The sequence below is a fragment of the Amyelois transitella genome, chromosome 29 (genome assembly GCF_032362555.1).
Source record: "Amyelois transitella isolate CPQ chromosome 29, ilAmyTran1.1, whole genome shotgun sequence".
Lineage (NCBI taxonomy): Eukaryota > Metazoa > Arthropoda > Insecta > Lepidoptera > Pyralidae > Amyelois > Amyelois transitella.
The window spans coordinates 5,264,848-5,292,528 of NC_083532.1; the positions used below are offsets into that span (position 1 = coordinate 5,264,848).

A 27,681-nucleotide genomic window follows, 5' to 3' on the forward strand; every position below is an offset into this window, starting at 1 on the left:
ATACGACAAAAAGGAAATTGCACATGCGATATGGTACGCGTGGTCGGAAGTGCAAACAAACGTTGACTTGCCCGCTGCAGAAAATATATATATGTTATATATATTTGGATATGTCTGTATGTCTCACCGTTTGCTCGGGCAGCGGCCTGAGCTCCAGGGCTTCGGCAGCTCGCTCGAGCTCATCCAACTCCTCCTGTAGAGATCTTATGATCTCCGCCGCCGCGTCCATTTCCAAACCCTTGCAAGATATCCGGGCCCGGGATACGGCTGATCTGTGAGAGAAAAAATTATATATTGAACATACATATCGTCACGTCTATATCACTTGCGGCGTAGACAGAGCCAGCCGTTACATACCTGAGGTCGGCGCATCTGCCCGTCAATTGGTGCGCAGTGTCGGCCAAGTTTCTGTGAATAAAAAAAAAGGCAGCTCTTAACATTTTTGTTATTTTCTTTTTTCAACAAATTCATGTTTCGTCATTTCGAAGTACTTAGAATAATGTTAAATTAAGAATGTATTTATTGTTCTCATTGGCACAATTTATAGAATAGAAATATACTATTACAAATTATTAACTCAATAAATATGCAAATTAATAAGTTGTAGTATATTCAAAATACAGTTTTGAATTAAACATTCAATTTATAGATAAAAAAATACTTATAGATGCACAAAAATGGCAACCCTATCTTCATCACCTTAATGGATTAACTCTTACATTGGTATTATCTTAAGATGTGAATACAATTTGTAAATTAAATTTTAGTTTGTAATCATCTGTTTGGAAATAAGCAACCTCTTTATGTTTGCAACTGGCCACAAATAAAAAAAGTTTTCAGACAGAGCATAAATAAAAAAGTGACGATCGAGAGACAAAAAAGAGCAATTGTTAACATATAAGACCAGATTGTATTTTAATGTTTTTGTAATTGTTTTATTGTAAATATTAAGTTATAAATTAGTACAGGAAGTGGTGTTTTAGTTTCATTTGTTTTTATATACTTCCCGTAACACATTATTATTACAAAGTACATGAACATCATCTTTTTTTCTTTCTTTTTTATAAGTAGTTTTAGCTTTAGAGTTCATTTAAATTATTATTTGTTAAACCTAAATAAATAATTTACTAGATTTAAGTGATGTGACGTCAATAAGTGATACCTTGTATCATACATACATATGGTCACGTCTATATCCCTTGCGGGGTAGACAGAGCCAACAGTCTGGAAAAGACTGAATGGCCACGTTCAGCTATTTGGCTTAATGATAGAATTGAGTATCACACCTTGAGTATCCAATATTGAAAATAAATCTATTCTATACTGACCTGGCCGCCGCCGCGTCAGCTACAGTAGGCAGGGCTCCGCGGGCCGCTGTTATCGCGTGGCCGCTCGACTGGAACGAAAGGCTATGTTTTAAATACGTCTAAATCCCTCGCGGGGTAGACAGAGTCAATCTTCTGAAAGGCCACGTTCAGCTGTATGGCTCAATGATGGAATTGAGATTCAAATAGTGACAGTTTGTTAGCTTATTCACGTAAGAATCACAAGTTTATAAGCCTATTTCTTATTCGGCTTTTACGACATCCATTGGAAAGATATGGAGTAGTCCTATTGCTTGGCGCGGGAACCACATCGCACTAAATAATAACCGCAGCTCCGTTCGTCCGTGCGTTAGTCACTTTTTGTGTAACTCTTCACCACGAATGTCGTATAAAGTCGTATATATAATAATAAATCGTCCTATTCTTTTATCTATTGGTGCCGGGAACCACCCGTGCACACATTCGTAGTGTGGCGCAGCGGTAGTGCGCTTGTCTGTGACACCGGAGGTCCCGGGTTCGAATCCCGGCCAGGGCATGATGAGAAAAGAACTTTTTCTGATTGTCCTGGGTCTTGGATGTTTATCTATATAAGTATTATATTATAAAATATAGTATCGTTGAGTTAGTATCTCGTAACACAAGTGTCGAACTTACTTCGAGGCTAACTCAATCGGTGTAATTTGTCCCGTATATATTTATTTATATTATTATAATATCGTCCTATTGTTTTATCTATTGGTGCCGGGAACCACCCGTGCACACATTCCCATCACCACCAGCGAGGTATACCTGCAGCAGCGTCTCCGAGGCGGAGATGAGGTCGAGCTGCGAGGCCGGCGACTGCGCAGACACAGCGCCGGCCGCGTCCACCAGCTGGGGGACTGCGGAGCCCAGGGCGCGGCTCTCTGTCGAGAGGCTCTCCTGTGGACGGATTAAAACTAACAGGTTTACATGACATACATACATAAAATCACGCCTCTTTCCCGGGGAGGCAGGCAGAGACTACCTCTTTCCACTTGCCACGATCTCTGCATACTTCCTTCGCTTCATCCACCTGACACATAAACTGACCCTTTACCAGGTTTATTTATCTATTTATTTAATTGGAACACCAACCACTCCATCTCACTCCCATGGATGTCGCAAAAGGCGACTAAGGGATAGACTTTTAAACTTGGGATTCTTATTTTAGGCAATGGGCTAGCGACCTGCCACTATTTGAATCTCAATTCTATCATTAAGCCGAATAACTGAACGCGGCCATTCAGTCTTTTTAAGACTATCGGTTTTGTCTACCCCGGAAGGGATATAGACGTGACCATATGTATGTATGTATTTTTTATAGGTGGTCAGTTCTAACCTATTTAATTATTTCAAAGAGGTCCAGTGACTACATACATACCTATATTTTTATTGTGTGCTGATACTAGAAAGGAGTTTATAATCTATATATAATGTCACTGAATGTTTTGTCACTAATCAATCCTTGAATACACTGCACTGAATGTTTATAATATTTAATACATACATACATAAAATCACGCCTCTTTCCCGGAGGGGTAGGCTGAGACTACCTCTCTCCACTTGCCACGATCTCTGCATACTTCCTTCGCTTCATCCACATTCATAACTCTCTTCGTGCAAGCTCGTCGGTTTCGGGTACTTTTGACCTGACCCTTTACCAATATGATAATCCTACTACTATTATAAAGGCGAAAGTTTGTATGGATGTATGGATGTTTGTTACTCTTTCACGCAAAAACTACTGAACAGATTACCATGAAATTTGGTATGTAGGTAGCTGAAGACCCAGAATAACACATAGGCTACTTTTTATCCCAGAGTTCCCGCGGGATTGATAGGGTTTCCATGCGGACGAAGTCGCGGGCGGCCTCTAGTACATATATATATTTAGAAACATTACGATTACCAAAATGAACGAACCTGTGAATATTTGTTGGTGATGTGGTCGGCGGCGTGGTGCGCGGCCGTCACCAGCTGCGTGGCCGACGAAGCCGCCTGCCTGGCGCTCTCCTGACACACAACAATATATAAATCATTTCAAGGTTAACCTGATTCTAATACATTGTAAAAATCTAGGAAAAAGGCTTCCGGTTCCAATAAAAAACAAAAAGAATAGGATTACTACGACTCATTCCCATGGATGTCGTAACAGGCGACTAAGGGATAGGCTTACAAACTTGGGATTCTTTTTTAGGCGATGGGCTAGTAACCTGTCACTATTTGAATCTCAATTCTATCTTAAAACCAAATAGCTGACCTTTACAAGACTCTGTCTACCCCGCTAGGGATATAGACGTGATTATATGTATGTAATAGAATAGAATATGTCGGCTGTCTGCTCTGTGTATCCCGATAGGGATATAGACGTGATTATAAGTAGCAGAAGAAAATGTTGCAGCGCAGTTTGTTACCGCTTCTTCTGCTTTGGAAGCGGCAGTAAACTTAGCATTAAGTAATTTATTTGTCGTCAATCAATGTTGTGAAACCAAATCATGTGACAATTATCAAGTAATGTGATGTGTCCCATAATAATGAATAAAAGGTTTGAAATTGAATTTGATTCTGCAAATGTTATAAATGTTATATGCAAATGTTATATTCTGCAAACATTGTTACCGATTTTTATAAGTAAGGAATCACAATTTACAAGTTACAGAAATTATGATAACGACGGCTTGATCCTTACAATGATACATTTCAAAAACAAACTCGTGTAAAGCTACAATGTCTTAGCAAAAAAAAAATAATATCGTAAATAATTTTCCTACGGCCCTGTCAGAGGCTTTTTTCACATAGACAAAACGCAAAACCTATGGCGGCGAACTCAGAAAAGGTTAGCAGCAGTCGCTAACAACGCTGATCGTCACCTGGCCTGTAGGCTCCGTCAACACCGTAACAGATAAAGACGTGATGTATGTTAGTATTACCTGAAGCCTAGCCACCTGCGAGCCGCTGATCTTCCTCTGGACTGTAGGCTCCGTCAACACCGTAACAGATAAAGACGTGATGTGTGTAAGTATCACCTGAAGCCTAGCCACCTGCGAGCCGCTGATCTTCCTTTGGACTGTAGGCTCCGTCAACACCGTAACAGATAAAGTCGTGATGTATGAAGTATTACCTGAATCCTAGGCACCTGCGAGCCGCTGATCTTCCTCTGGCCTGTAGGCTCCGTCAACACCGTAACAGATAAAGTCGTGATGTATGAAGTATTACCTGAATCCTAGCCACCTGCGAGCCGCTGATCTTCCTCTGGCCTGTAGGCTCCGTCAACACCGTAACAGATAAAGTCGTGATGTATGTTATTATCATCTGAAGCCTACACACTTGCGAGCCGCTGATCTTCCTCTGGACTGTAGGCTCCGTCAACACCGTAACAGATAAAGACGTGATGTGTGTAAGTATTACCTGAAGCCTTGCCACCTGCGAGCCGACGATGTCTTGCCCCTCGGCGTAGTCGGCCGTTATGTATCTCAACTCTTCGGCGGCGCGACGTAATTCGTCTTGTTTCTCGCGGTCCTGTCAGACAGATAAACATACGAGATTATTATACATGTATGTACTGTGTTTTGTGACGTGTGGTTCCCGACACTAATAATAATGAAAAAAAAAGAACAGTAACACTTCGTCTCAATTGCATGGATGTCGTTATATGCGACTTAGGGATGGGCTTTTAAATTTGAGATTCTTATTTTAGGCGATGGGCTAGCAACCTGTATGTAAATAGGACCTGTGGCGACATCTCTACGCCACTCGTCAGAATATCAAATCAAACAACTAATGTCAATCATCGCGAAGAAATTGACGCGCTCAACCAATAGCAGCGAAGAATCTAAGACGGGATTTCAAAGATTCTACGGATTGGAGCTATAAATACAACCTCTGACACAACAACGTCTGTCGCGCGGTTCCCCAGACATAACACCTAGCCTGGCGGAAGATCTTCCCTTTGGTGGCGGTCGAGCCGAATCATCGCTCCCGCTACAGGACCTATCCTGTTCCTATTTACACGGGCCAACCATTGTCTTTCAGTTAATATCAAGTACCTGCGGCGAGGAAGCACACTGCCGGGCAGCCTCCAGCATGCGCGCCGTGGCGTCCGCCAGCAGCTTGGCGGCCGCCAGCAGCTTGCGTTGCGACTGCGACGGCTGGCTCTCCGCCTCCGACTGTGACGAAACGATACATTTAACAAATTATATCAATATATATATATATATATATATATATAGTGCTGTGTGGTTCCCGGCACCATTACAAAAAAGAGTTAGCCTCGTAATAAGTTCGAGACTCGTGTTACGAGATACTAACTCAACGATACATTATTTCATAATAAACACTTATATAGATAAACATCTAAGACCCAGGACAATCAGAAAGTTCTTTTCTCATCATGCCCTGGCAGAGACCTCTGGTGTCATTTCTCAAATATCTCAAGTCTAGGTCGAACTGGAAAGGTATGAAAAATACAGATCATAAAGTGGCTGTCGGTATGTCAATAAGCAGATATATTCCGTATGCAATTATTCTATAATCTATCTGTGACCTTGATGCCCTGGATGAGCCGCGCGGAGGCCTGCCCCAGCAGCCGCGCCTGCGCCACCAGCTCGCCCGCTGCAGCCTCACCTTGATGCCCTGGATGAGCCGCGCGGAGGCCTGCCCCAGCAGCCGCGCCTGCGCCACCAGCTCGCCCGCTGCAGCCTCACCTTGATGCCCTGGATGAGCCGCGCGGAGGCCTGCCCCAGCAGCCGCGCCTGCGCCACCAGCTCGCCCGCTGCAGCCTCACCTTGATGCCCTGGATGAGCCGCGCGGAGGCCTGCCCCAGCAGCCGCGCCTGCGCCACCAGCTCGCCCGCTGCAGCCTCACCTTGATGCCCTGGATGAGCCGCGCGGAGGCCTGCCCCAGCAGCCGCGCCTGCGCCACCAGCTCGCCCGCTGCAGCCTCACCTTGATGCCCTGGATGAGCCGCGCGGAGGCCTGCCCCAGCAGCCGCGCCTGCGCCACCAGCTCGCCCGCTGCAGCCTCACCTTGATGCCCTGGATGAGCCGCGCGGAGGCCTGCCCCAGCAGCCGCGCCTGCGCCACCAGCTCGCCCGCTGCAGCCTCACCTTGATGCCCTGGATGAGCCGCGCGGAGGCCTGCCCCAGCAGCCGCGCCTGCGCCACCAGCTCGCCCGCTGCAGCCTCACCTTGATGCCCTGGATGAGCCGCGCGGAGGCCTGCCCCAGCAGCCGCGCCTGCGCCACCAGCTCGCCCGCTGCAGCCTCACCTTGATGCCCTGGATGAGCCGCGCGGAGGCCTGCCCCAGCAGCCGCGCCTGCGCCACCAGCTCGCCCGCTGCAGCCTCACCTTGATGCCCTGGATGAGCCGCGCGGAGGCCTGCCCCAGCAGCCGCGCCTGCGCCACCAGCTCGCCCGCTGCAGCCTCACCTTGATGCCCTGGATGAGCCGCGCGGAGGCCTGCCCCAGCAGCCGCGCCTGCGCCACCAGCTCGCCCGCGTCGCCGCACTCCAGCACGCGCTCGCTCGCGCTCAGCACCGTCTCCACGTTGCGCTCGCTCACTGTCGCCGTGCCGCGCTCTGTGGCAGATAGAAACAACATTAATATTGTATATGGTGACCCAGAGTCCCACAGTGTGTGTGTCCGCACCTGGCTCGCAGTGCGCCAGCAGCCTCTCCAGCTCGTGGGAGACCCGCTACGCGGCGGCGGAGAGCTGCTCCAGGCCGGCGCGGTCGGTGTTACACTAGACCAGAGCCGCACTGTATATACGTAGCTGAACTAGAGTCCCACAGTGTGTGTGTCCGCACCTGGCTCGCAGTGCGCCAGCAGCCTCTCCAGCTCGTGGGAGACCCGCTGCGCGGCGGCGGAGAGCTGCTCCAGGCCGGCGCGGTCGGTGTTACACTAGACCAGAGCCGCACTGTATATACGTAGCTGAACTAGAGTCCCACAGTGTGTGTGTCCGCACCTGGCTCGCAGTGCGCCAGCAGCCTCTCCAGCTCGTGGGAGACCCGCTGCGCGGCGGCGGAGAGCTGCTCCAGGCCGGCGCGGTCGGTGTTACACTAGACCAGAGCCGCACTGTATATACGTAGCTGAACTAGAGTCCCACAGTGTGTGTGTCCGCACCTGGCTCGCAGTGCGCCAGCAGCCTCTCCAGCTCGTGGGAGACCCGCTGCGCGGCGGCGGAGAGCTGCTCCAGGCCGGCGCGGTCGGTGTTACACTAGACCAGAGCCGCACTGTATATACGTAGCTGAACTAGAGTCCCACAGTGTGTGTGTCCGCACCTGGCTCGCAGTGCGCCAGCAGCCTCTCCAGCTCGTGGGAGACCCGCTGCGCGGCGGCGGAGAGCTGCTCCAGGCCGGCGCGGTCGGTGTTACACTAGACCAGAGCCGCACTGTATATACGTAGCTGAACTAGAGTCCCACAGTGTGTGTGTCCGCACCTGGCTCGCAGTGCGCCAGCAGCCTCTCCAGCTCGTGGGAGACCCGCTGCGCGGCGGCGGAGAGCTGCTCCAGGCCGGCGCGGTCGGTGTTACACTAGACCAGAGCCGCACTGTATATACGTAGCTGAACTAGAGTCCCACAGTGTGTGTGTCCGCACCTGGCTCGCAGTGCGCCAGCAGCCTCTCCAGCTCGTGGGAGACCCGCTGCGCGGCGGCGGAGAGCTGCTCCAGGCCGGCGCGGTCGGGCGCGGGCCGCGCCGCGTCCACCAGTCGGTCGACCGCTTGTGCGACTTGTCGCGCCGCGGACAGCAGCTGCTCGCGGCACGCTGGGTTGTGGATCGTCGGCGCCACCACCTGGAAGTAAGTTGTATGGTTATGAATACAGTCCGTTACAAGTCCTAATTCAGTGAATGCAATTTAAAGATTAACAATATTCTTGTAGTTCTCCAAGTTGTACGTATCGGGGAACACATACGTAATTCCAAATCACAGCGGTACGCATCATGAAAGATTTGGCGAATCGCAAGTATACAGGTGACATTTAAAACAACTGCATCCTTTTAAACATAGACTTAACCCATGCTTCTGAGCTGTTTGAGCCTATTTTTATTTAAATTAAACGTCATAATTTTCACATTTTAAAAAAACCCTCGAAAACTACGTCACACGCTTTATTAAAGACCAATACTACAAAAAGAAATTAAAACTAAACATGTAAATAAATTTCAGAAAAATAAATTATTTTTCTAGTATCAAGATCAAGTACAGAGTTGTCGAGTTCGCTCAGCTGAATGAATTGTGTCGTTGACCTTTGAATCTTACGCGTCGCTTTTCCGCCGGCCGGGGTGATATGACATATTTAGGATCGTGGATTTTGATACTTTAATTTTTTTTCGTACTTTCTGAAATATGAACCGATATTTTTCTTTTAACGTTTTTAAATATCCTTTAGATGAGTACAATTAACAGTTAAATTTATGCAGTTGTTTTAAATGTCACCCTGTATACATATATATATACCTTGGCACAAGCGACCAGCTGGCTGGTGGCCAGCGCGCAGTTGGTGGCGGCCGCGATGATGGAGTTCTGCAGCTGCTGGTCGTCGCGGCACTGGCCGGCCACGTTCTTGGCCTTCAGCACCAGGGCGGCGGTCGTGTTCGCCACGGCTTTGGCCAGGGACAGGAGGATGTCCTGTGGAGGGTAAATGTAATGATCATCTTGCGCTTAGTTACCGGTAGTAGATTTGCAGCTTTACATTTCTTAAGCAATCAATATAATTTTAATTGTGAAAACATTTTAGAATGATGTTACTTGTTTTATTATATTTATTTAGTGTTATCTGCAGGCGTACGTAACATGTCGGAAATAAAGGTAAAAACAATTTTGATTCGTCTTTTTATTTAAAAATACACTTTTAATAAATAAAATAAATTACCAATGTCACAATGAATTACTTCTGCTATTAACCACAGTATATTAAAAGAATGTATTTTTTGATTAAGACATTTCAAGATTGTTTAGTTAGTACCTTAAGGTTCAAGCCCATAACCTTAAGAGATAAATAGAAGTTGTGTACACATAGTCACGTCTATATCCCTCACGGGGTAGATAGAGTGAATCTTTGTTGAAAATAAATCTATTTCTTCTGCCACTGATTGCTTAAAGAATCAAAAAAAGCTGCACTTTTACGCTATTATAACTGGTATCTAAGTACTGAATCTCTGTTAATCATCTCGTTCATATAGTCACGTCTATATCTTTTGCGGCGTAGACATAGCCAACAGTATTTTAAAGACTGAAAGGCCACGGTCAGCTGTATTGCTTTATAATGGTATATTCAATCGCCATCGCCTATAAGAGGAATCCCGAGTTAATAAACCTATAACTCTCTCTCTCCCTAATCATTGAACAAACGTAGTTCTTTATTTTGCTCAGATCCTTGCATTCTTCAAAAGTTTCATCTACACTAATTGTTCGCGCCCAATGCAAGTAACAGAACGTAATGCCGGGGAAGTGACGAGGAGCGGGGGACGCGGCGTCATCCGGCCACGCGACCCTACCTCGCCCCATTCCGCCCAGCGACGACAGCGTGCGCACACGTCAATTAGTATAAGTAAAATAGCGTGCTTGTACACTAATCTTTTCACGCTAGCTCATCAGTTTTAGTGTACTCTTGACCTGACCTTTCGCTAGAAACTTTTCTTCCTTTTGTCCCTTTTAAATCTGAATTAATATAATTCGATGGTTCACACAGATCCAGTTTGTAGATTTTAATCTATACTAATATTATAAAGCTGAAGAGTTTGTTTGTTTGAACGCGCTAATCTCAGGAACTACTGGTTTGAATTGAGAAAATTCTTTTTGCGTTGAATAGACCATTTATCGAGGAAGGCTTTAGGCTATATAACATCACCTTGCAACTACAAGGAGCAAAGAAATAATGGAAAATGTGAAAAAAAAAAACGGGGAAAATTATGCATCCTTGAGGGCCCAATCAATGATGCCCAAAATAACTATTCCACGCGGACGAAGTTGCGGGCACAGCTAGTATTAACCTATAGTACCGGTTGATCGAGCTTTGCTCAGTCTACCAGAGATGGCGCTGATATAGTTTCTTAAAACGCGGTTTTTAAAATGTTTATATATCTTGGGAACCGAGCTTTTCTCGAACCTAGGACCTTGATAAATCGATTCCTTGAGCCGAAAAGCCCCTAATCTGTAACTTTCATGAAAATCGTTGGAGCCGTTTCCGAGATCCTGATCCTGATTATATATATACAAGAATTGCTCATTTAAATATATTAGAAAGATTAGATAGATTAGATTAGTCGCATTTTTAATAGATTTTCAATAGAGTTTCGGTGGATGAATCGGTAACGTGCCCGGTTAAAATGCGCGTGCGGGTTAGGTTCCCCTGCAAAGGTCGCGAAGGTCAGATGAGAGTCGCTTCGTGTAAGAACCTGACTCACCCAATCCGGGACCCATGGTCAAAGGCGCACCCCGGGCTCCTCGCCAGAGCTGTGAGGATGCTACCGGGACTAAAGCAAGAAGGGGGAAAAAAATGTCGCATTTTCAACAGCACTTCGGTACATTTGTGAGGGACCAAGGCATGAAAAGTTCGGTGTCGGGCAGACCTTCCTTCTGACGTATTTTTTAATAGCGTACTCCAAGTATATGTAATACAATTGTGGTATTCGAACCAGCACCAGCATTATGCTGTGGGGGGACCCTTTCGGGAACACCATCCTACCTGTCTACTGTTAAACTTGTACATATTCTTTTTTTTGTTATGGTGTTTCACACTAAAAAAATATTTTTAGTTTACTTGACACTTTTCATTCGTCATTTAAACCAGACTTTCGACGAATAATTTTTTGAAACTCGTACTACAAGTTGACTTAAATTGTTTTCCTGACAAACCAAACTGACTTTGACCTCTTTTACCTCACGACGTTTCCCATCTCCGTAATAATTTGCATTCAAACTAATATAATAATTTCGAAAATTCATATGTACATGATTGCAATGGGATTCGAACCCACTTTACACAACTTAACCACTAAACCACCGGGGTTTTTAATTAGTCTATTTACAGGGGGTATATTAGTACAGCTAGTTATTTTCGTCACTACATTCACTTTCTGACGGTTAGTCGTAAATAAAACCAGGCGATTCGACGAAGCAAATGTATTAACAAAATAACTGGCAGTACCTTTACCCTTAAATGTAACGTTATAACAAATAAGATTAACAAAATAAATTAAAAATCGAGTATTCGCTTTAAAAAAAATGTGTTAAAAAAATAAGTACATATTTTTTAATCGCTTTAAAAAAAATCGAAAAGTACAAAACAAACTGATGATAAATTAAACATTTTTTTCTATTTAAATAAAAGGAATACTCGATTATATTAACAACAAAAATAAATTCTAAATAATTAAATGGCAAAATCAGATCTGTCACATGACTAAAGTTAAATGATTAACAAAAGTTACGAGAAACAAAAAATATTTACAATATTAATGAAAAACCAATACCAAATGTGCCAACCAATAGTTATTTAAAATAATAACTGTATAAAAAGCCTAATATCTATAAAAAAAATTATAATCAAATATTGTTTTGTTACGCGATTTCTATACTAAAAACTAAAAAAAACAACCAATAAAACCAAACTCATTAAGTACTACATAGTAGAATAATTTTAATACTTAAAATTTCTTCGGTGCATAGGTGCCGAATTTTTTTTTAAATCCAAAAATAATACTGACATATTTCTTTTTACCATTCACAAAATTTTGATAAAAATAAGTTTTTTATTTTTTTTCATTTTCAAATCGCCACTGAATCTTTCTGAACGTTAATATATTTTTCAAGTAAATGTGGTAATTTTTAAATTAAATTTAGTCATTAAGGGTTAATAAGGCTAGCGATACATACATATTTGACAAATCTGAAAGTTAAAATTTGAGAAAAAAAATCTTGATTATTCTTGTACCATTTATAATAATGTGAATGTTTCAATACCTAACACTAGAATAACAGACTAGATTAGTAAAGCTCTATCTCATGTTAATAAAAAAAAAATAACAACTAACATTATAATATAATAACAAAATAATACGGCTCATGGGGACTTCCACCTTAAGGTTTAAAGTTGCCATAGAAAAAAATAAATTTTGTACGTTTTTTTATTGTTATTGCCACATTTACTTATACATATAAATGAGATCACATAATTATAACATGATTAGTATTAAAAAAAATAGGAATGTTTCCGTAGACCAAATTTAATAAAATAAAAGATTTCACTTAATGGCACAATGGACAAAAAACACAGTAATTATAGAGTTGGTCTTACGCAATAGGCATTTTGAAATCTCTTGATAATTTGAGAACTGCGTTGGAAAGAAACAGATTATTTAAATAAATGAAATCTATCAAATTAATTTGAAATCGCATTTTTTTAATGGCAACTTTATACCTCTAGACTAAAAAAACATAATTCTAATCGTATATCTATTGTTGCAGTCTTTTTCCTTCGTCTTTTCGAAAATAATTTTTGAATAAGTTCAGCAAAGGAAAAGAGACAGCTTAGGGCTCTTACACACTTGCAATTTTTAAACGCTTGTGTGAAATCGCACTTAGGAATCAAAGAGTGAGGGTATAAAAATAAGTTCGTAAGTACAGCGCAGTTTCGATATGTAAATTCAAAGAAAAATATTTCATAAGGTATGTAGTCATATAGATTTATATTTTATAAAACAACCAACGACCTGCCTTAAACTCAAAAGTATCAAATTTAATACAAATATTTAAGTAGTACATCATTGTTTGTACAATAATTTACTCAAAATGATTTTTTTTTTTTTTTTTTTTTTTTTTTTGATATTGTTGAGAAAATGTGATGGGAAATATGTTTTATGATTGAATTTTGACAAAATCATCAGCTCTATGACAGAGAGATGACACAACCGGGATTAACACTAAGCGAATGGAATAAAAAGAATATATCCCCAAATTGTGAAATAAGAACAGGACTAAACAAAATACTTTAAATAGCTACCGAACGAACATGTCTTATGCTCTCACATTACAGTAAAATTCTTTTTTAAGATGAACTACATAAAATATTTGTATTAAAATAAACCCACGACAAGATCATATCATTTCAAAGCACTTCTCATCCGTACCATTCTTGCCGCCTTCACATGCATCCCTCGCAAAACAAGACTGCACCAGCAGTGCAATCAGAACGAAAATAAGCGACAGAAAGCACAAAATGTTCAACCAATTCTCCTTCCATACATCTTTCAACTCTAATTCCAAACACACACATTTGGCGCAACATTTCTCATCAGTTCGCGGACATCTCCGCTTGCAAAACGCACAGAAACCTCTTATATATTTAGCACCGGTCGATCTGAAAGTGGGATTATAAAAGATTCTAATTTCGGTCTTGCCTTTGGCCTCTTTTTGATTATTCAATTCGACCGTAGTTTGCCTATCGCGCGTTTCAGTTGTATAATACTTTTCGCTACGCTTCAAAAACGATTCTAAATCATCCCTTTGCAGCTTATTAATTTCGTTTTTAGTGAAACTTGCTTCAGCCTTTTCCATGAACGTTTCGGTCGTGGTCAAAACTCGATTATATTTATCGAGATTGATCAATTTCATGTTTAAAGCGCCCGCGACTTTAACATCGGGACCCGTTTTGGTGACGTCATTCTTTATGCTGTGACATTCGATTTTTTTCCCGTTAAACTTGTTGAATCTATCGTTTATATCGTTTTTATCGTTACCGCTGTTAGAAAGGAAGAACCGTTCTCGCATAACATCGTTCTTCGTCTTCCCATCAAAGTTAACATTTTCATAACCGTCATCGAAATTAACGTTAACATAATTGTGATTAGAGAAATCCTTTTTGAAATCGTATATCTTATCCGAAATAGTTTTAGGATACAATTTAGGTGTATCATCTTTAATTTTATTTTTATCATCCAAATACCCTTCGCAATTCTGCAGGATAGTTTCAAAATCGATCATTTTGTCGTCGGCAATATTAGCTTTACCTTTATTGAAAACCGCGTTACAATAATCGACGCTCCTATAATAATCGCTGTCAGACTCCTCTTGTATAACGTCTAGCAATCCCCAATCTCTGGTAGTATCTACATCTTCATACAGTCCATCGTCTTGATACTTAACCTCGCACTCTTCAGGCTTAACGTCTTCAAAGTCCGAATCGTATTTGTCTTTATTGAAAAATGCTTTGTAAAAGCTGTCGTAACAATAATTAAGTCGTCTATATAGCGAGGATTTCCGTCGCTCGGTTACCTGCGTCTCCTTGTCGTGCTCCGTCTCGTTGCCGATGGTGTGGAGCACGCTGGTGGAGGCTTCTCCCACGCGAGACGCCGCATTTAGCAGATTCTGACGCGGCTGGAAATAAAGTTTAGTCGAGTTAGTTATAAGATATAAATTTAGGCGCAAGTAGTATTTGCTGTAATTCATTGGTAATGACTTTTTAGTAGAACAATTATAATATTTTAAAAGAGATGGAGTGCCACAAGGATGTAACATATGCCCTTTGACATTAATAATGCGTGTGGTATAGTTAAGCGTAATAGTGCCGTGTGGTTCCCGGCACCAATAAAAAAAAGAATAAATTCACACTCCATCTCGTTCCCATGGATGTCATGAAAGGAGACTAAGGGATAGGCTATAACTTGGAATTTTTCTTTAAGGCGCTGGGCCAGCAACCTGTCACTATTTGAATCTCAATTCTATCATCAAGCCAAACAGCTGAATGTGGCCCGCAGTTTTTTCATGACTGTTGGCTCTCTCCACCCCGCAAGGGATACAGACGTGATTATATGTATATATATATTAATAATAGAGAAATGTGGTGCTTTAACATAAAACGTCTTAAAGAATTACGGGGCTTGAGGTTAACTTCATGGCACATTTTCGTCAAAGACAAAGTGTTGTCCGGTTTGAAGCCTTCAAACGAGACATTTAGCTCAGCATCAATATCCCGGCGCTCTTCATATAAAATAATGAAGACAGGTGGATCCAGTACACCAACCTCCTTGGCCTCGGGCTCGGCAGCCCTGAGCAGGTCACTGAAGGCGCTGCACAGCTTCCTGGTGGCGTCCAGCAGCCTATCGCCGTTGTCGTCCTCCAGCAGCGCGGCCAGCATCTGGACGCCCTTCGTCATCTCCGGCAGGTTCGAGGTGATGGTCGTTATGGCCGCCCCCACGGCCGTGTGGTCCACTTCTTCCGTTGGACCTGGTCGTGTCGGGATACAAAGTTTAAGTTATTTTTGTTGTTTAGTTTATAGCTTAATAGACTTAAGCCATTTTAGGCACAGAGCTAATAATTTATTTTATATAGGCATTAGCATTATGCACGCCGATTTCAAAGGAACTGGTTTATCCAATATCAAAGTGAGTCGTCATATCATTCCATCTTTTCCTATAATTCTTGTCGAGATATATGTAATTAGATTTAAGTGATGTGGCGTCAATAAGTGATACCTTGTATCCAATTTTGAAAATAAATCTATTCTATTCTCGTCCGCATTTCTATTCTAATTCTGAGTTTGTATAATTGTACAGTTGACGTTATAGAAGAAAATGCTGCAGTGCAGTTTTTTACGGCAGTAAACATATTATTAAGTAATTTATTTGACATCAACCAATGTTGTGAAACCAAAAGATATGACAATTATTAAGCTAGCATAGTTTTTTTACATAATTATTTTGTTTTTGGCCGGCATGAATACTAACCGGAAGTCAGAGTGACGACCTGAGCGGTGGCGGCGTTCATGGCGGCGATGTGCGACGTCACCACCTGCTTGTTGGTGTCCAGGGTCACCTGCTTCCACTTCAGCGACGTCGCGTCGTGGCCCAGGTCCGGGAGGGTGGCCTGGGGACAAAACCATTATTACATACATACATACATATGGTCACGTCTATATCCCTTGCGGGGTAGACTGAGCCAGCAGTCTTGACAGACTGATAAGCCACGTTCAACTGATAGGCCTTAATGATAGAATTGAGATTCAAATAGTGACAGATTGCTAGCCCATCGCCTTAAAGAAGAATCCGAAGTTTTTAAGCCAATCCCTTAGTCGCTTTTAAGGCATCCATGGTAAAGATTTGGAGTGGTTCTATTCTTTTTTTTTCATTTACGCCATTTATTTACGACAAAAATACAGAAAACCCACGGTAGCCAGTCTCTCTTCGCTTCTCTTGATGACTTCTCTTCCGCTGGTGATAATACTAAGCAAGGGTCCTTGTAACTCACAATTTTCCAACATTATAGATGGATGTCCCCAGGGTAGTCACTTCAGACCTTGTTTTATTTTCTACAAAAAATTTATATAGAAACTCGCCCTAGCCAGTCCCTCTTCGCTCCTCTTGATGACTTCTCGTCCGCGGGTAATAATACTAAGCAAGGATCCTTGTAACTCACAATTTTCCAACATTATAGATGGATGTCCCCAGGGTAGTCACTTCAGCCCTTCTTGTTTTATTATCTACAAAAAATATATATAGAAACTCACCCTAGCCAGTCCCTCTTCGCTCCTCTTGATGACTTCTCGTCCGCGGGTAATAATACTAAGCAAGGATCCTTGTAACTCACAATTTTCCAACATTATAGATGGATGTCCCCAGGGTAGTCACTTCAGCCCTTCTTATTTTATTATCTACAAAAAATATATATAGAAACTCACCCTAGCCAGTCCCTCTTCGCTCCTCTTGATGACTTCTCATCCGCTGGTGATAGTAGTAAGCAAGGCTCTTTGTAACTCCAACAATTTGGCAATATTTAAAGATGGATGTCCCCAGGGTAGTCACTTCAGCCCTTCTTGTTTTATTATCTACAAAAAATATATATAGAAACTCACCCTAGCCAGTCCCTCTTCGCTCCTCTTGATGACTTCTCGTCCGCTGGTGATGGTAGTGAGCAAGGCTCGTTGCGGCTCCGACAGTACGGAGGTCACCTTGGTCTGTTGGACTTGGGAAGCCTGCAATGTCAATATCGTCTTGTTAAGAATCTTGAAAGCTTTTGCCAGGAGTTATCGTAAAAGATCATTACGGCATAAGACTATTTCAAGCGAAATCGGTTAAGGAGATACCGCGTTACGTTCATACATACATATTTTATAGGTTTTAATGTCATTTAACCAGAACGGAATCTGGTCATTTGTTATTAATTGGATTATCTTGAAGCGTTTGGATATAGGAAAGAAAATAGATTAATACAAAGCTTTTAGTTTGATAGGCGTAATTTCTTAACTTTGAAAAGATGTTCTTAAAACTTATTCTAGTTGAATAAGTTTTTTTATAAAAAAAACCTGGTTCCGTTTCATTTTAAAATACATGTGAAGACACAGTTCAACAGAAGAACAGACTAACCAAATATGCGTAAAATATACTCAAATCTTGATTATCACAAGACATTTTCTTCTTCTTCTTATGTGTTCTAACTACACAAATAACAAACATTATGTACCTACACAGCCCACTTCGTAGACTGCCGTCGTGTTAGTAGCGTGAAACAAACAGACACACATTGTTATTGTAGATATATACTAATGTTTCTTCTATTTTTCAAAATGATGTTATAAGTCGAGTGATTCCCGGCACTCACTCACCTTCCCATGGATGTCGTAAAAGGCGACTAATGGATAGGCTAAAATGTTAGAATTCTACTATAAGGCGATGGGCTTGTAAGCTGTTACTATTTGAATCTCAATTCCTTAAGTTGAACGTGGACATTCAGTCTTTGTAAGACTGTTGGCTCTGTCTACTCCGTAAGGAATAAAGACATGATTATATTTTTCATATAAAACTACGTCCGCGTGGAATAGTTATTTTGGGCATCATTGAATTGCCCACAAGGTTGAATAATGTATTCCGGTTTTTTTCACATTTTCTTCGCTCCTAATAGTTACAGCGTGAAGTTATAAAGCCTAAAGCCTTCCTCGATAAATAGTCTATTCAATACAGAATTTTTCAATTCGAACCAGTAGTTCCTGAGATTAGCGCGTTCAAACAAACAAAACTCTTCAGCTTTATTATATTAGTATACATTATTAGTAGCCATTAAAAGCCAAAAAAAAAGTTCCTGAGATTAGCGCGTTCAAACAAACAAAACTCTTCAGCTTTATTATATTAGTATAAATTATTAGTAGTCATTAAAAACCAAAAAAAAAAATCCTGAGATAAGCGCGTTCAAACAAACAAAACTCTTCAGCTTTATTATATTAGTATACATTGTTACTACCAATTAAAAGCGTGTTAAAAAAAAATAAAAAAAATAAAAATAAAATAAAATACACACAGCGGGCGGCGTGTGGCCCGTGATGATCTGGCCAGAGACCGTGGTCTGCTGGGCGCCGGTCACGTGGCTCATCGCGAACGGCTTCGCTCCTACGCGGGACAAAATAAACAAAAACAAACGAAGCTAAATTATAAAGAAAAATAAATACGCGACAGTGCATCTATTAATTATTGGTAACAAATATTTCTATTTACATACATACATACATACATAAAATCACGCCTCTTTCCCGAAGGGGTAGGCGGAGACTACCTCTTACCACTTGCCACGGTCTTTGCACACTTCCTTCGCTTCGTCCACATTCTTAACTCTCTTCATGCAAGCTCGGCGGTTTCGGGTACTTTTGAATATTAAATTTGGTATTTCTATTTATAAATAATAATATTAAATATTAAACGCGCACGTGACGTAAGTGTGACTTTAATTTTTATCTCGGACTTTTCGAATCATGTTTCAATCATGAGTTCTATATTTGTACATTGACGTCCGATGAAAATGCTGCAGTGTAGTTTGTTCCGCCGCTTCTTCTACACATGCGCTTTGGAAGCGGTAGTAGTTATAATTAGATTTAAGTGATGTGACGTCAATAAGTGATACCTTGTATCCAATTTTGAAAATAAATAATCTATTCTATTCTATTCATGTCACAATGAGCCGTGGTCGGCGAGCGACTGATAAATAAAGGTACGTCACGTGAGCGTTTAATACCTGTACTATTTATAAATACGAGTAGTATTATGCAACGCGAAAGTTCAAAATCAGAAGTGTTTGTATTTATTTATTTAAAACTTTATTGCACAAAAAAAATGTACAAAAGGCGGACTTAACGCCGTAAAAAAAATAAAAATTCCATTGGCAAATTGAAACCTAAACTAAAAAAAACAAAACATTACGAATTTTCGCAAAATAAATAAATAGAATCTATGAAAAGTGTAATAAAATAGCTTGATGCTTGTGAAAATAAATATTTTCTACGGTGCATCTGCCTGACGTTCTTGGAAAATATCCATAGTGTATATGTTCATTTCCATAAAATATATAAATTTATACATATTTAGAAAACAATATCATTACTACAAAAAAAAAATAATAAAAAAAATATATTTAATTTTAATAATTTACCTTCAGCTCCCGGCCTATGCACGGCGGGTTTGGCGACAGACTCTGTGCTGACTTTGCCAGATTTGAACGTGTCGTGTTGGATAATGTTGGCCCTGGGGACAAACATACATTCTATCATCTGTCTTCTTCCTCCTGGCTTTAGTCCCGGTCGCATCCTCACCACTCTGGAGAGGAATATGCCGGGGTATGCCTTTGACCATGGATCCTGGATTGGGTAAGTCAGGTTTTCACACGAAGCGACTCCCGTCTGACCTCCGCAACCTTCGCAGGAAAACCTAATTCGTATTGGATCGATCACGGCTACACATTCAGTTGCCTGAATGTGCAGGTTTCCTCACGATGTTTTTCCTCACCGTAAGAGCATCGGTTAGTATTCAAACTAATATACATTACTTCGAAAACAGTAAACTGTGCCTTTTATGCGCACGCATTTTATAGAAAAGATTTACACTTTTGTATATCTCAAAAACTACTAGACCTATCTTCACGAAATTTGACACAGACAAGATTTACAAGTATTATTGTATAAAATATTTTTTTAAATTAATTTTTTAAAATCTCATATAAATAAATTAAGTTGAACAATGAATTCTCTCGTCCACATTTCTATTCTAAGTTGTGAAGTCGACGTTGTTCAACCTTCAAAATCCCGATACTCCTAACAATTCACCTGCCCCAACCCAGCACTGACCTGGAGGGGCAGACAGAGTCCTCCAGCATGGCGGAGCCCTCGTCCCCGTCGATGCCCAGGTGGTCCTTGGCGCGCTGCTTGCGCACGATGATGTCGATGTAGCCGGCTATCACCTGCAGGATCTGCTCCGCCTCCGTCGTCTGAACTGAGTAGTACTGGTCGCTGGGGATGATATATATATATATCTGTTATAACGTGCCGTGTGGCTCCCGGCATCAATAGCGCCGTGTGGTTCCCGGCACCAATACAAAAAAAGAATAGGACCACACCATCTCTTTCCCATGGATGTCGTAAAAGGCGACTAAGGGATAGGCAAACAAAGCTGTGCCCGCGACTTCAACACAAAAATAATTTTTCAATTCTTAACCAGTAGTACCTGAGATTAGCGCGTTCAAACAAACAAAACTCTTCAGCTTTATAATATTAGTACATATATAGAATGAGTAACTCTAGTAGTGAACCTCAATTCTATCATCAAGCCAAACAGCTGAACGTGGCCATTCAGACATTTCAAGACTGTTCGCTCTGTCCATCCGGACAAGGGATATAGACATGACCAGCCAACCTGTAGTCTCCGAAGTCCAGCGTGAAGGTGTTGGGGCTGGCGCACCAGCGGCGCACGGTGGTGAGCGGCCACGTCTGCAGGATCTCCTTGGTCTTCTCGTCCAGCCGCAGCACCGAATCCTTGGTGACGCCCAGCAGCCGGGGCACCAGCTTGTTCTTGCCCTTCATCTTCTCCTGGTAGAGAGAACGGGTAGATATAAAATATTTATTTATTTATTTCAGAAGCTTAATTCTATCTTTACAGTTTGCACCAATGCGATAGAGAAGCAATACATTTTAATCATTATTATTACTGTAGCATACAATATATAACGCTGTTGTTATGAATTCGCTCAGAGAACATGCAAACAGGTCAATACTTTCGGAAATCCGATTGACATTACGAATCGCGCGCGCGAGAATAGAATAAAACTTCCACATGAAGTTATCTGTAGGACCCAATGGTTGAGTGGTAGATAATGCTTCTAGCATTAAGTCCGCCAATTGCGCTGTACATTTGTATCTTGTGCAATGAAGTTTTAATAAATAAAAACGCTTATAAGTACAGTCGGTACAGTGCCGTGTGGTTCCCGGCACCAATACAAAAAAGAAGATAAAAGCCGACTAAGGGGTAGTCTTATAAACTTGGAATTCTTCTTTTAGGTGATATGGGCTAGCAACCTGTCACTATTTAAATCTCAATCCTATCTTAAAGCCAAATAGCTGAACGTGGCCTATCAGTCTTTACAAGACTGAAGGCTCTGTCTACCCCGCAAGGGATATAGACGTGATTATATGTATGTAATGTATAAGTACAGTCAAGGGATGTGAACATGTGAAAAGATCGTATGAAATTTTAATACATATACAGGGTGACTTTTAATTCAACTGCATAAATTTAACTGTTAAGTGTACTCATCTAAAGGATATTTAAAAACGTTAAAAGAAAAATATCGGTTCATATTTCAGAAAGTACGAAACAAAATAAAAGTATCAATCCTCCGATCCTAAATACGTAATATCACCCCGGCCGGCGGAAAAGCGACCTCGACAACTCTGTACTTTACTTGATCTTGATACTAGAAAAATAATTTATTTTTCAGACATTTATTTACATGTTTAGTTTTAATTTCTTTTTGTAGTATTGGTCTTTAATAAAGCGTGTGACGTAGTTTTTGAGGGTTTTTAAATGTGAAAATGATGACGTTTAATTTAAATAAAAATAGGCTCAAACAGCTCAGAAGCATGGGTATAGTCTATGTTTAAAAGGATGCAGTTGTTCTAAATGTCACCCTGTATACATAAAATCACGTCTTTATGTCCTGGGCGCTGAAAAGAACAGTGCCGCCATCTCTCCGCACGCTTATCGCCAATAACAGCTCAGATGCTGAATCGCGCAAGTAAAATTTTTACAGATAATCCGCTATGTTCCTGCACCCACCTTGACCAGAAAGAAGGCGACTCCATAAGTCTTCAGGTCCCTGGCGCTCTTGGTGTACAGCACCTTGGCGTCCAGTTCGCTGAGGCCGGCGTGCTTGCGATGCTCCTTGAACACCTTCTTCTCGATGCCCTTCACTTTCACGTACGACGACGGCAGGAACTCCTTCAGGCTGGTGGGGGGGAGGGAAGTACATATAGTCATACATACATACAGTGCCGTGTGGTTCCCGGCACCAATAAAAAAAAAATAGGACCACTCCATCTCTTTCCCATGGATGTCGTAAAAGGCGACTAAGGGATAGGCTTACAAACTTGGGATTCTTTTTTAGGCGACAGGCTAGCAACCTGTCACTATTTGAATCTCAATTCTATCATTAAGCCAAATAGCTGAACGTGGCCTTTCAGTCTTTTCAAGACTGTTGGCTCTGTCTACCCCGTAAGGGATATAGACGTGATGATATGTATGTGTGTATGTATGTATGTACGGTCGCGTTCATAATTGCAGTCATAGTTCGCAAAACTTTATAGCTTGCACCGCTGCTATCACTCACACATTCACACAAATAACACAATAAACAACAAGCGGTGAAACGTTGGGTAACGCGCCATCAAGAAGAGGGTAGTGAAAAAAAAAAAGTCGTCCGCTAATCAACACAGCGACACGCCACACAGCGGAGATCCATGGTGGACCAGTACGAAAATAATGGCTTCATACCGACCTGAACATTTGCAGAACAGTTCGACACATCAGTGGTTACTGTTCGTCCAGTTTGCATCGTGAGGGACTGCACACAGCCAGCCAGCAAGAAAGCCGTATTTATCCGAAATAAATAAGCAAAAACGTTTAGAATTTGCTCGGCAGTATTTGGATTTTGACTGGAAAAAAGCGATATTTACGGACGAAAATGTTCGTTTATGTCATCACAACACGGTAGGCTTCATTTATGGCGAAGAAATGCAACTCGATATGAAGAAAAAAATATTGTGCCAAATATGAAGTCTGGACACATATCTGTAAATATGTGGGGCTGGATGAGTGCTGCTGGACCTGGGGAACAGATGTGGATAGCAGGACGCGCTACAGCTGCTCATTATGTGCAAGTGCTGCAAGAAACCATGTTACCAACTGTGCGGTGTATTTATCCGATTGATGATATGCCAACAATATCATTTGTGCAAGACAACCGCCCTGTGCATCGAGTCCATATAGTGCGTGGAAGGTTCTGCCAGTTTATATTAAAACTACTAATTACTTAGATAGTATTTTAAGGACAGCTTCAATATCTTTTCTTTATGAAAACGAATAATTAAGCTGTAACCTTAATAATAGGAGATAAGTGGATGATACAATTAGTGTAATATACTATATATGTTATATAATCATCAATGTGTAAATAAAACTATAGGTAAACTGTTTCAATAAAATTTACTAATTTTAATTATTGAATGTTTTATTTTGCTCCCTCTTGTTTAATATTTCTTGCTGATTTCCGTGTTTGAAGACACGGGTATTGTAATTCTTAGATATCAGTTAGTTAGTTAGTCAGTCAGTTACTTAGTTCAAATGGCACCTTGAAACATTAAAAATTGTCAGTAACACTAAAATAGACAAAAAAAATCCTTGAATAACTTCGGAATCCAAGTAACGCTAGTAACTAGAACAAGCGAGTGTGAGCAAGCGAGATTATCTAATATATCTTAGATCTCACTTGGTCACACGAAATAATAAAATTGCTACCCAATAACTTTCAAAGGAACCACTACCTATGTTAGGGTCGTGTGCAGACAAACTTTCAACTTTATTGAAATGACATAAGTCTGGCAGTCGCAGGCTTCCCTCTATAGGCAAATCTTATGCAAATAATGAGAGACGACGATATCTCGATCGACAATTATCGGGCCCAGTTCGGCGAATGTTAATTACCGTCTCTTTCTGTTTTGTTATGTAATATGTCATAGAATAATAAACTCTTTTACTTAGTAATCATTGTCATTAAAGACCGTATTCATTTGAAGGAATATTTATTCTTTTTAAATATGCATGTGTGTGTGTATCTAGTGGAACCACAGTGCACGCTATTTTAACCCGTAAGAATTTTAAAACTATGACTGCAGATATGAACGCGATCGTACATACATACATAAAATCATGCCTCTTTCCCGGAGGGGTAGGCAGAGACTACATCTTTCCACTTGCCACGATCTCTGCACACTTCCTTCGCTTCATCCACATTCATAACTGTTTTCATGCAAGCGGTTTCGGGTACCCTTGACCTGACCCTTTACCAGTGACCTGACCCTTTATAGTTCGTGACACAAAATACAAATACTATGATACGAGTCCCACATTCAGCTGTTAAAGGCTTAATGATAGAATTGAGATTCAAATAGTGACAGATTGCTTGCCCATCGCCTAAAAGAAGAATCCCAAATTTAAAAGCCTATCCCTTAGCTATGTCTGCCCAGCAAGGGATATAGACGTGACTATATGTATGTATGTACATCTACGTGTTTCAAGTCAAAAACCACTAGGCCAATGTCCATGAAATGCGTGGAGTATGTATATAGGGTAATTGTCATGCGGGCGGAAAGTCTTATTACTATATCTCTTACTGGCTTTATACATGCGAAAGTCTGTCTGTCTTTTCGCTTTCAAGGCTTAACCGTTGGATGTTATTTAATATGCATATAGTTAAAAACCCGAGTTTTAACATAGAACAATTGTTTTTTACAACATCAAAAATGGGGGATTGAAAGTTATTATATGAAATATCTATATAAATGCTTTCGTACGAAGCCGGGGCGGGGCGCTAGTGTGCAACCAACTTACTCGAGGAATCCGGGCGTGTGCTTGTCTTCCTTGTGGTCCCCGAACTGGATCTGACATTGGATGCCGGCGAACTCGCAGGCTGCGGGCGACAAAAATATAACAATAAATATAACAATAATAAAAATATAATATAACAATAATAAAAATTAGGAAATACACTCATGGGTTTGTCCATCTTACATGCATACGTACATATAATCGCTTCTATGACCCTTGCGGGGTACATAGAGTCTTGAAAAGACTGATAGGCCACGTTCAGATGTTTGCGAAAGAATTGAGATTCAAATAGTGACAGGTTGCTAGCCTGTCGCCTACACGAGAAATCCCAAGTTTATAAACCTTAATCGCCTTTTACGACCTCACCCTTGTCCTGGGTGACGGGGTGCGTGCCGTCCAGGATGGCGTCCCGCTTGGTCACAACTCGGAGCAGAGCCGCCGGTACCCAGCTGCCCTGGGGGAGTGGCTCACCCTTGTCCTGGGTGACGGGGTGCGTGCCGTCCAGGATGGCGTCCCGCGCCTGCACGTACAGCAGGTTGAGCTGCACGGGGTCGCGCGAGTCCACGTTCCGGTCCGAGAAGAACAGCTTCCGCCGCAGCAGCAGGGTCTCCGTAACGTCGATGCCCTGCTCGCGTAACGTCTTCGCCGGCTCCACCCAGTTCACTGGAAGAATATACATGTTTTTTTATCGGACATTTTTAACCATACATTCATACATATAATCACGTCTTTATCCCTTGCGGGGTACAAGGAGCTAACTGTCTTGAAAGACTGATAAGCCAAGTTCAGCTGTTTGGCTTGATGATAGAATTGAGATTCAAATAGTGATAGATGGCTTACCCATTAACCCATCACCTAAAAGAAGAATCCCAAGTTAATAAGCCATTCCTTAGTCGCCTTTTACAACATCCATGGGAAATAGATGAAGTAGCCCTATTCTTTTGTCTATTAGTGCCGGGAACTACACGGCACATTTACATAATTTTAACCGCCTTAAAAAAAGGTAGTTCAAAGTTTAACCTGTATTATCTCATCAGTATCTTTTTATCAGTAAGGAAAAGGGAATGCTTATTTAGGCATTGCTTGCATGAAGGAAGTTACGAATTATGGATGAAGCGAAAGAAAAATGTAAAGATGTAATCTGTCTGCCCCTACAGGAACTCAGCTTGATTTTATGTATGCACTAGCTGTGCCGCCTATACGTCCGCGTGGAATTAAGTTATTTTGGGCATCATTGAAGCCCTCAAAGATGATTAATTTACCCCGTTTTTCTTCACATTTTTCATTTTCTTCGCTCCTAATAAGTAGTTGCAGCGTGATGTTATATAGCGTCAAGCCTTCCTCGATAAATGGTCTATTCAACACAAAAATACCTTCATCGTCAGTCCTGAGTTTCTTCCTCAGCTGTTCCATCTTGAGGTCTCGCTCCTTGTCGTGATGTCTCCTCTTCAGCGTCAGAGTTCCATAGTTGGGCTTGTCGCAAGGGTCACATTCTTCCTTCTGCTCTTCACGCACCTGGCGATTGGGAATTACAAGAGGATTATAGGCAGAAGAAGAAACAATAAGAGTATACCTTTTTTTTCGAGATAACATCGCCAGTTTTGATAAAGAAGAGAAATTTCGAAAGAATTTTCTTTCTTAAAGAAACTCATAGATAGAAGGAGAGATATGTATTATTAGTACTTTAAAAGAAAATCTTCAATTCCTAAATACGAACTTTTTTGACGCATTTCTTTTGAAAATTCTAAAAATATCTGATTGTTTGTTGGCCCGTAGAGGTTACCTCTACAACAATGCTTTGGAGCCTTTTTTTCAGCGCCCTCAGTTAAGACTGAATTAATATTTTCTCGGCCCAGTGGAGTCGTCATGACCACACATTTATTCCACAGACAGCCTGCAGACTTCAGAAAAACGTCACCTGTCTACGCTTCTACCGGACCGTTTATTTTGGAATTTAAATAAAATAATGTGTACTGCGTGCTGATGTATATTCGGAAGAGGATGAGAAGTAAATGGCAATTGTCAAATTTTACAAGTATACAACGCCATCTAGTTAATTTCTTGGGTACTAGATGCTACCCGCCAAAACAAAGCACATCGAGGTGCTTTAAAAGTTATACATTGATTTAAATAGATGGCGCGCAACATCTTCCAACGTGACGTGACGGCACCTACGGAGGAGCTCCTGGGTTTCGCGATGAGACTCCTCACAAATATTTTCCTGAAAGCGTTACCAGCCAAGGGTTGACTCACCAGACCGTACTCGTCGTAGTTGGTGATGCCGATCTTGGTGCATATCACCACCATCAGGTTGGCCACGATCTGGCTGTCGTCAACCAGGAGCGTCTTCACTGTGCCTGTGGGAGAAAGAGGCGTTGGAAATTTGTTTTTTAGCGAAAAGTACTACTTGACATACTATGTCATGGTCA

The 27,681-nt window shown here is 41.5% G+C and overlaps 1 protein-coding gene across 1 annotated transcript in view; it reads right to left on the reverse strand.

The window, feature by feature from the left end:
• Window positions 1–27,681, reverse strand: part of LOC106131754 (talin-1) — a 122,893-nt gene that overhangs the window by 62,189 nt on the left and 33,023 nt on the right. Inside the window, exons 7-29 of the mRNA XM_060952654.1 lie at window positions 27,506–27,609; window positions 26,626–26,767; window positions 25,724–25,915; window positions 25,256–25,334; window positions 22,427–22,595; window positions 21,008–21,180; window positions 20,443–20,604; window positions 19,752–19,843; window positions 18,630–18,718; window positions 17,191–17,310; window positions 16,067–16,205; window positions 15,364–15,566; window positions 14,616–14,717; window positions 8,799–8,969; window positions 7,937–8,132; window positions 6,770–6,918; window positions 5,393–5,512; window positions 4,755–4,865; window positions 3,270–3,359; window positions 2,115–2,246; window positions 1,329–1,396; window positions 358–408; window positions 128–272 (exon numbers count right to left, since the gene is read on the reverse strand). Of these exons, the coding sequence (XP_060808637.1) occupies window positions 128–272; window positions 358–408; window positions 1,329–1,396; window positions 2,115–2,246; window positions 3,270–3,359; window positions 4,755–4,865; window positions 5,393–5,512; window positions 6,770–6,918; window positions 7,937–8,132; window positions 8,799–8,969; window positions 14,616–14,717; window positions 15,364–15,566; window positions 16,067–16,205; window positions 17,191–17,310; window positions 18,630–18,718; window positions 19,752–19,843; window positions 20,443–20,604; window positions 21,008–21,180; window positions 22,427–22,595; window positions 25,256–25,334; window positions 25,724–25,915; window positions 26,626–26,767; window positions 27,506–27,609 (2,999 nt within the window). The remainder of the gene's footprint in view (window positions 1–127; window positions 273–357; window positions 409–1,328; window positions 1,397–2,114; window positions 2,247–3,269; window positions 3,360–4,754; window positions 4,866–5,392; window positions 5,513–6,769; window positions 6,919–7,936; window positions 8,133–8,798; window positions 8,970–14,615; window positions 14,718–15,363; window positions 15,567–16,066; window positions 16,206–17,190; window positions 17,311–18,629; window positions 18,719–19,751; window positions 19,844–20,442; window positions 20,605–21,007; window positions 21,181–22,426; window positions 22,596–25,255; window positions 25,335–25,723; window positions 25,916–26,625; window positions 26,768–27,505; window positions 27,610–27,681) is intronic.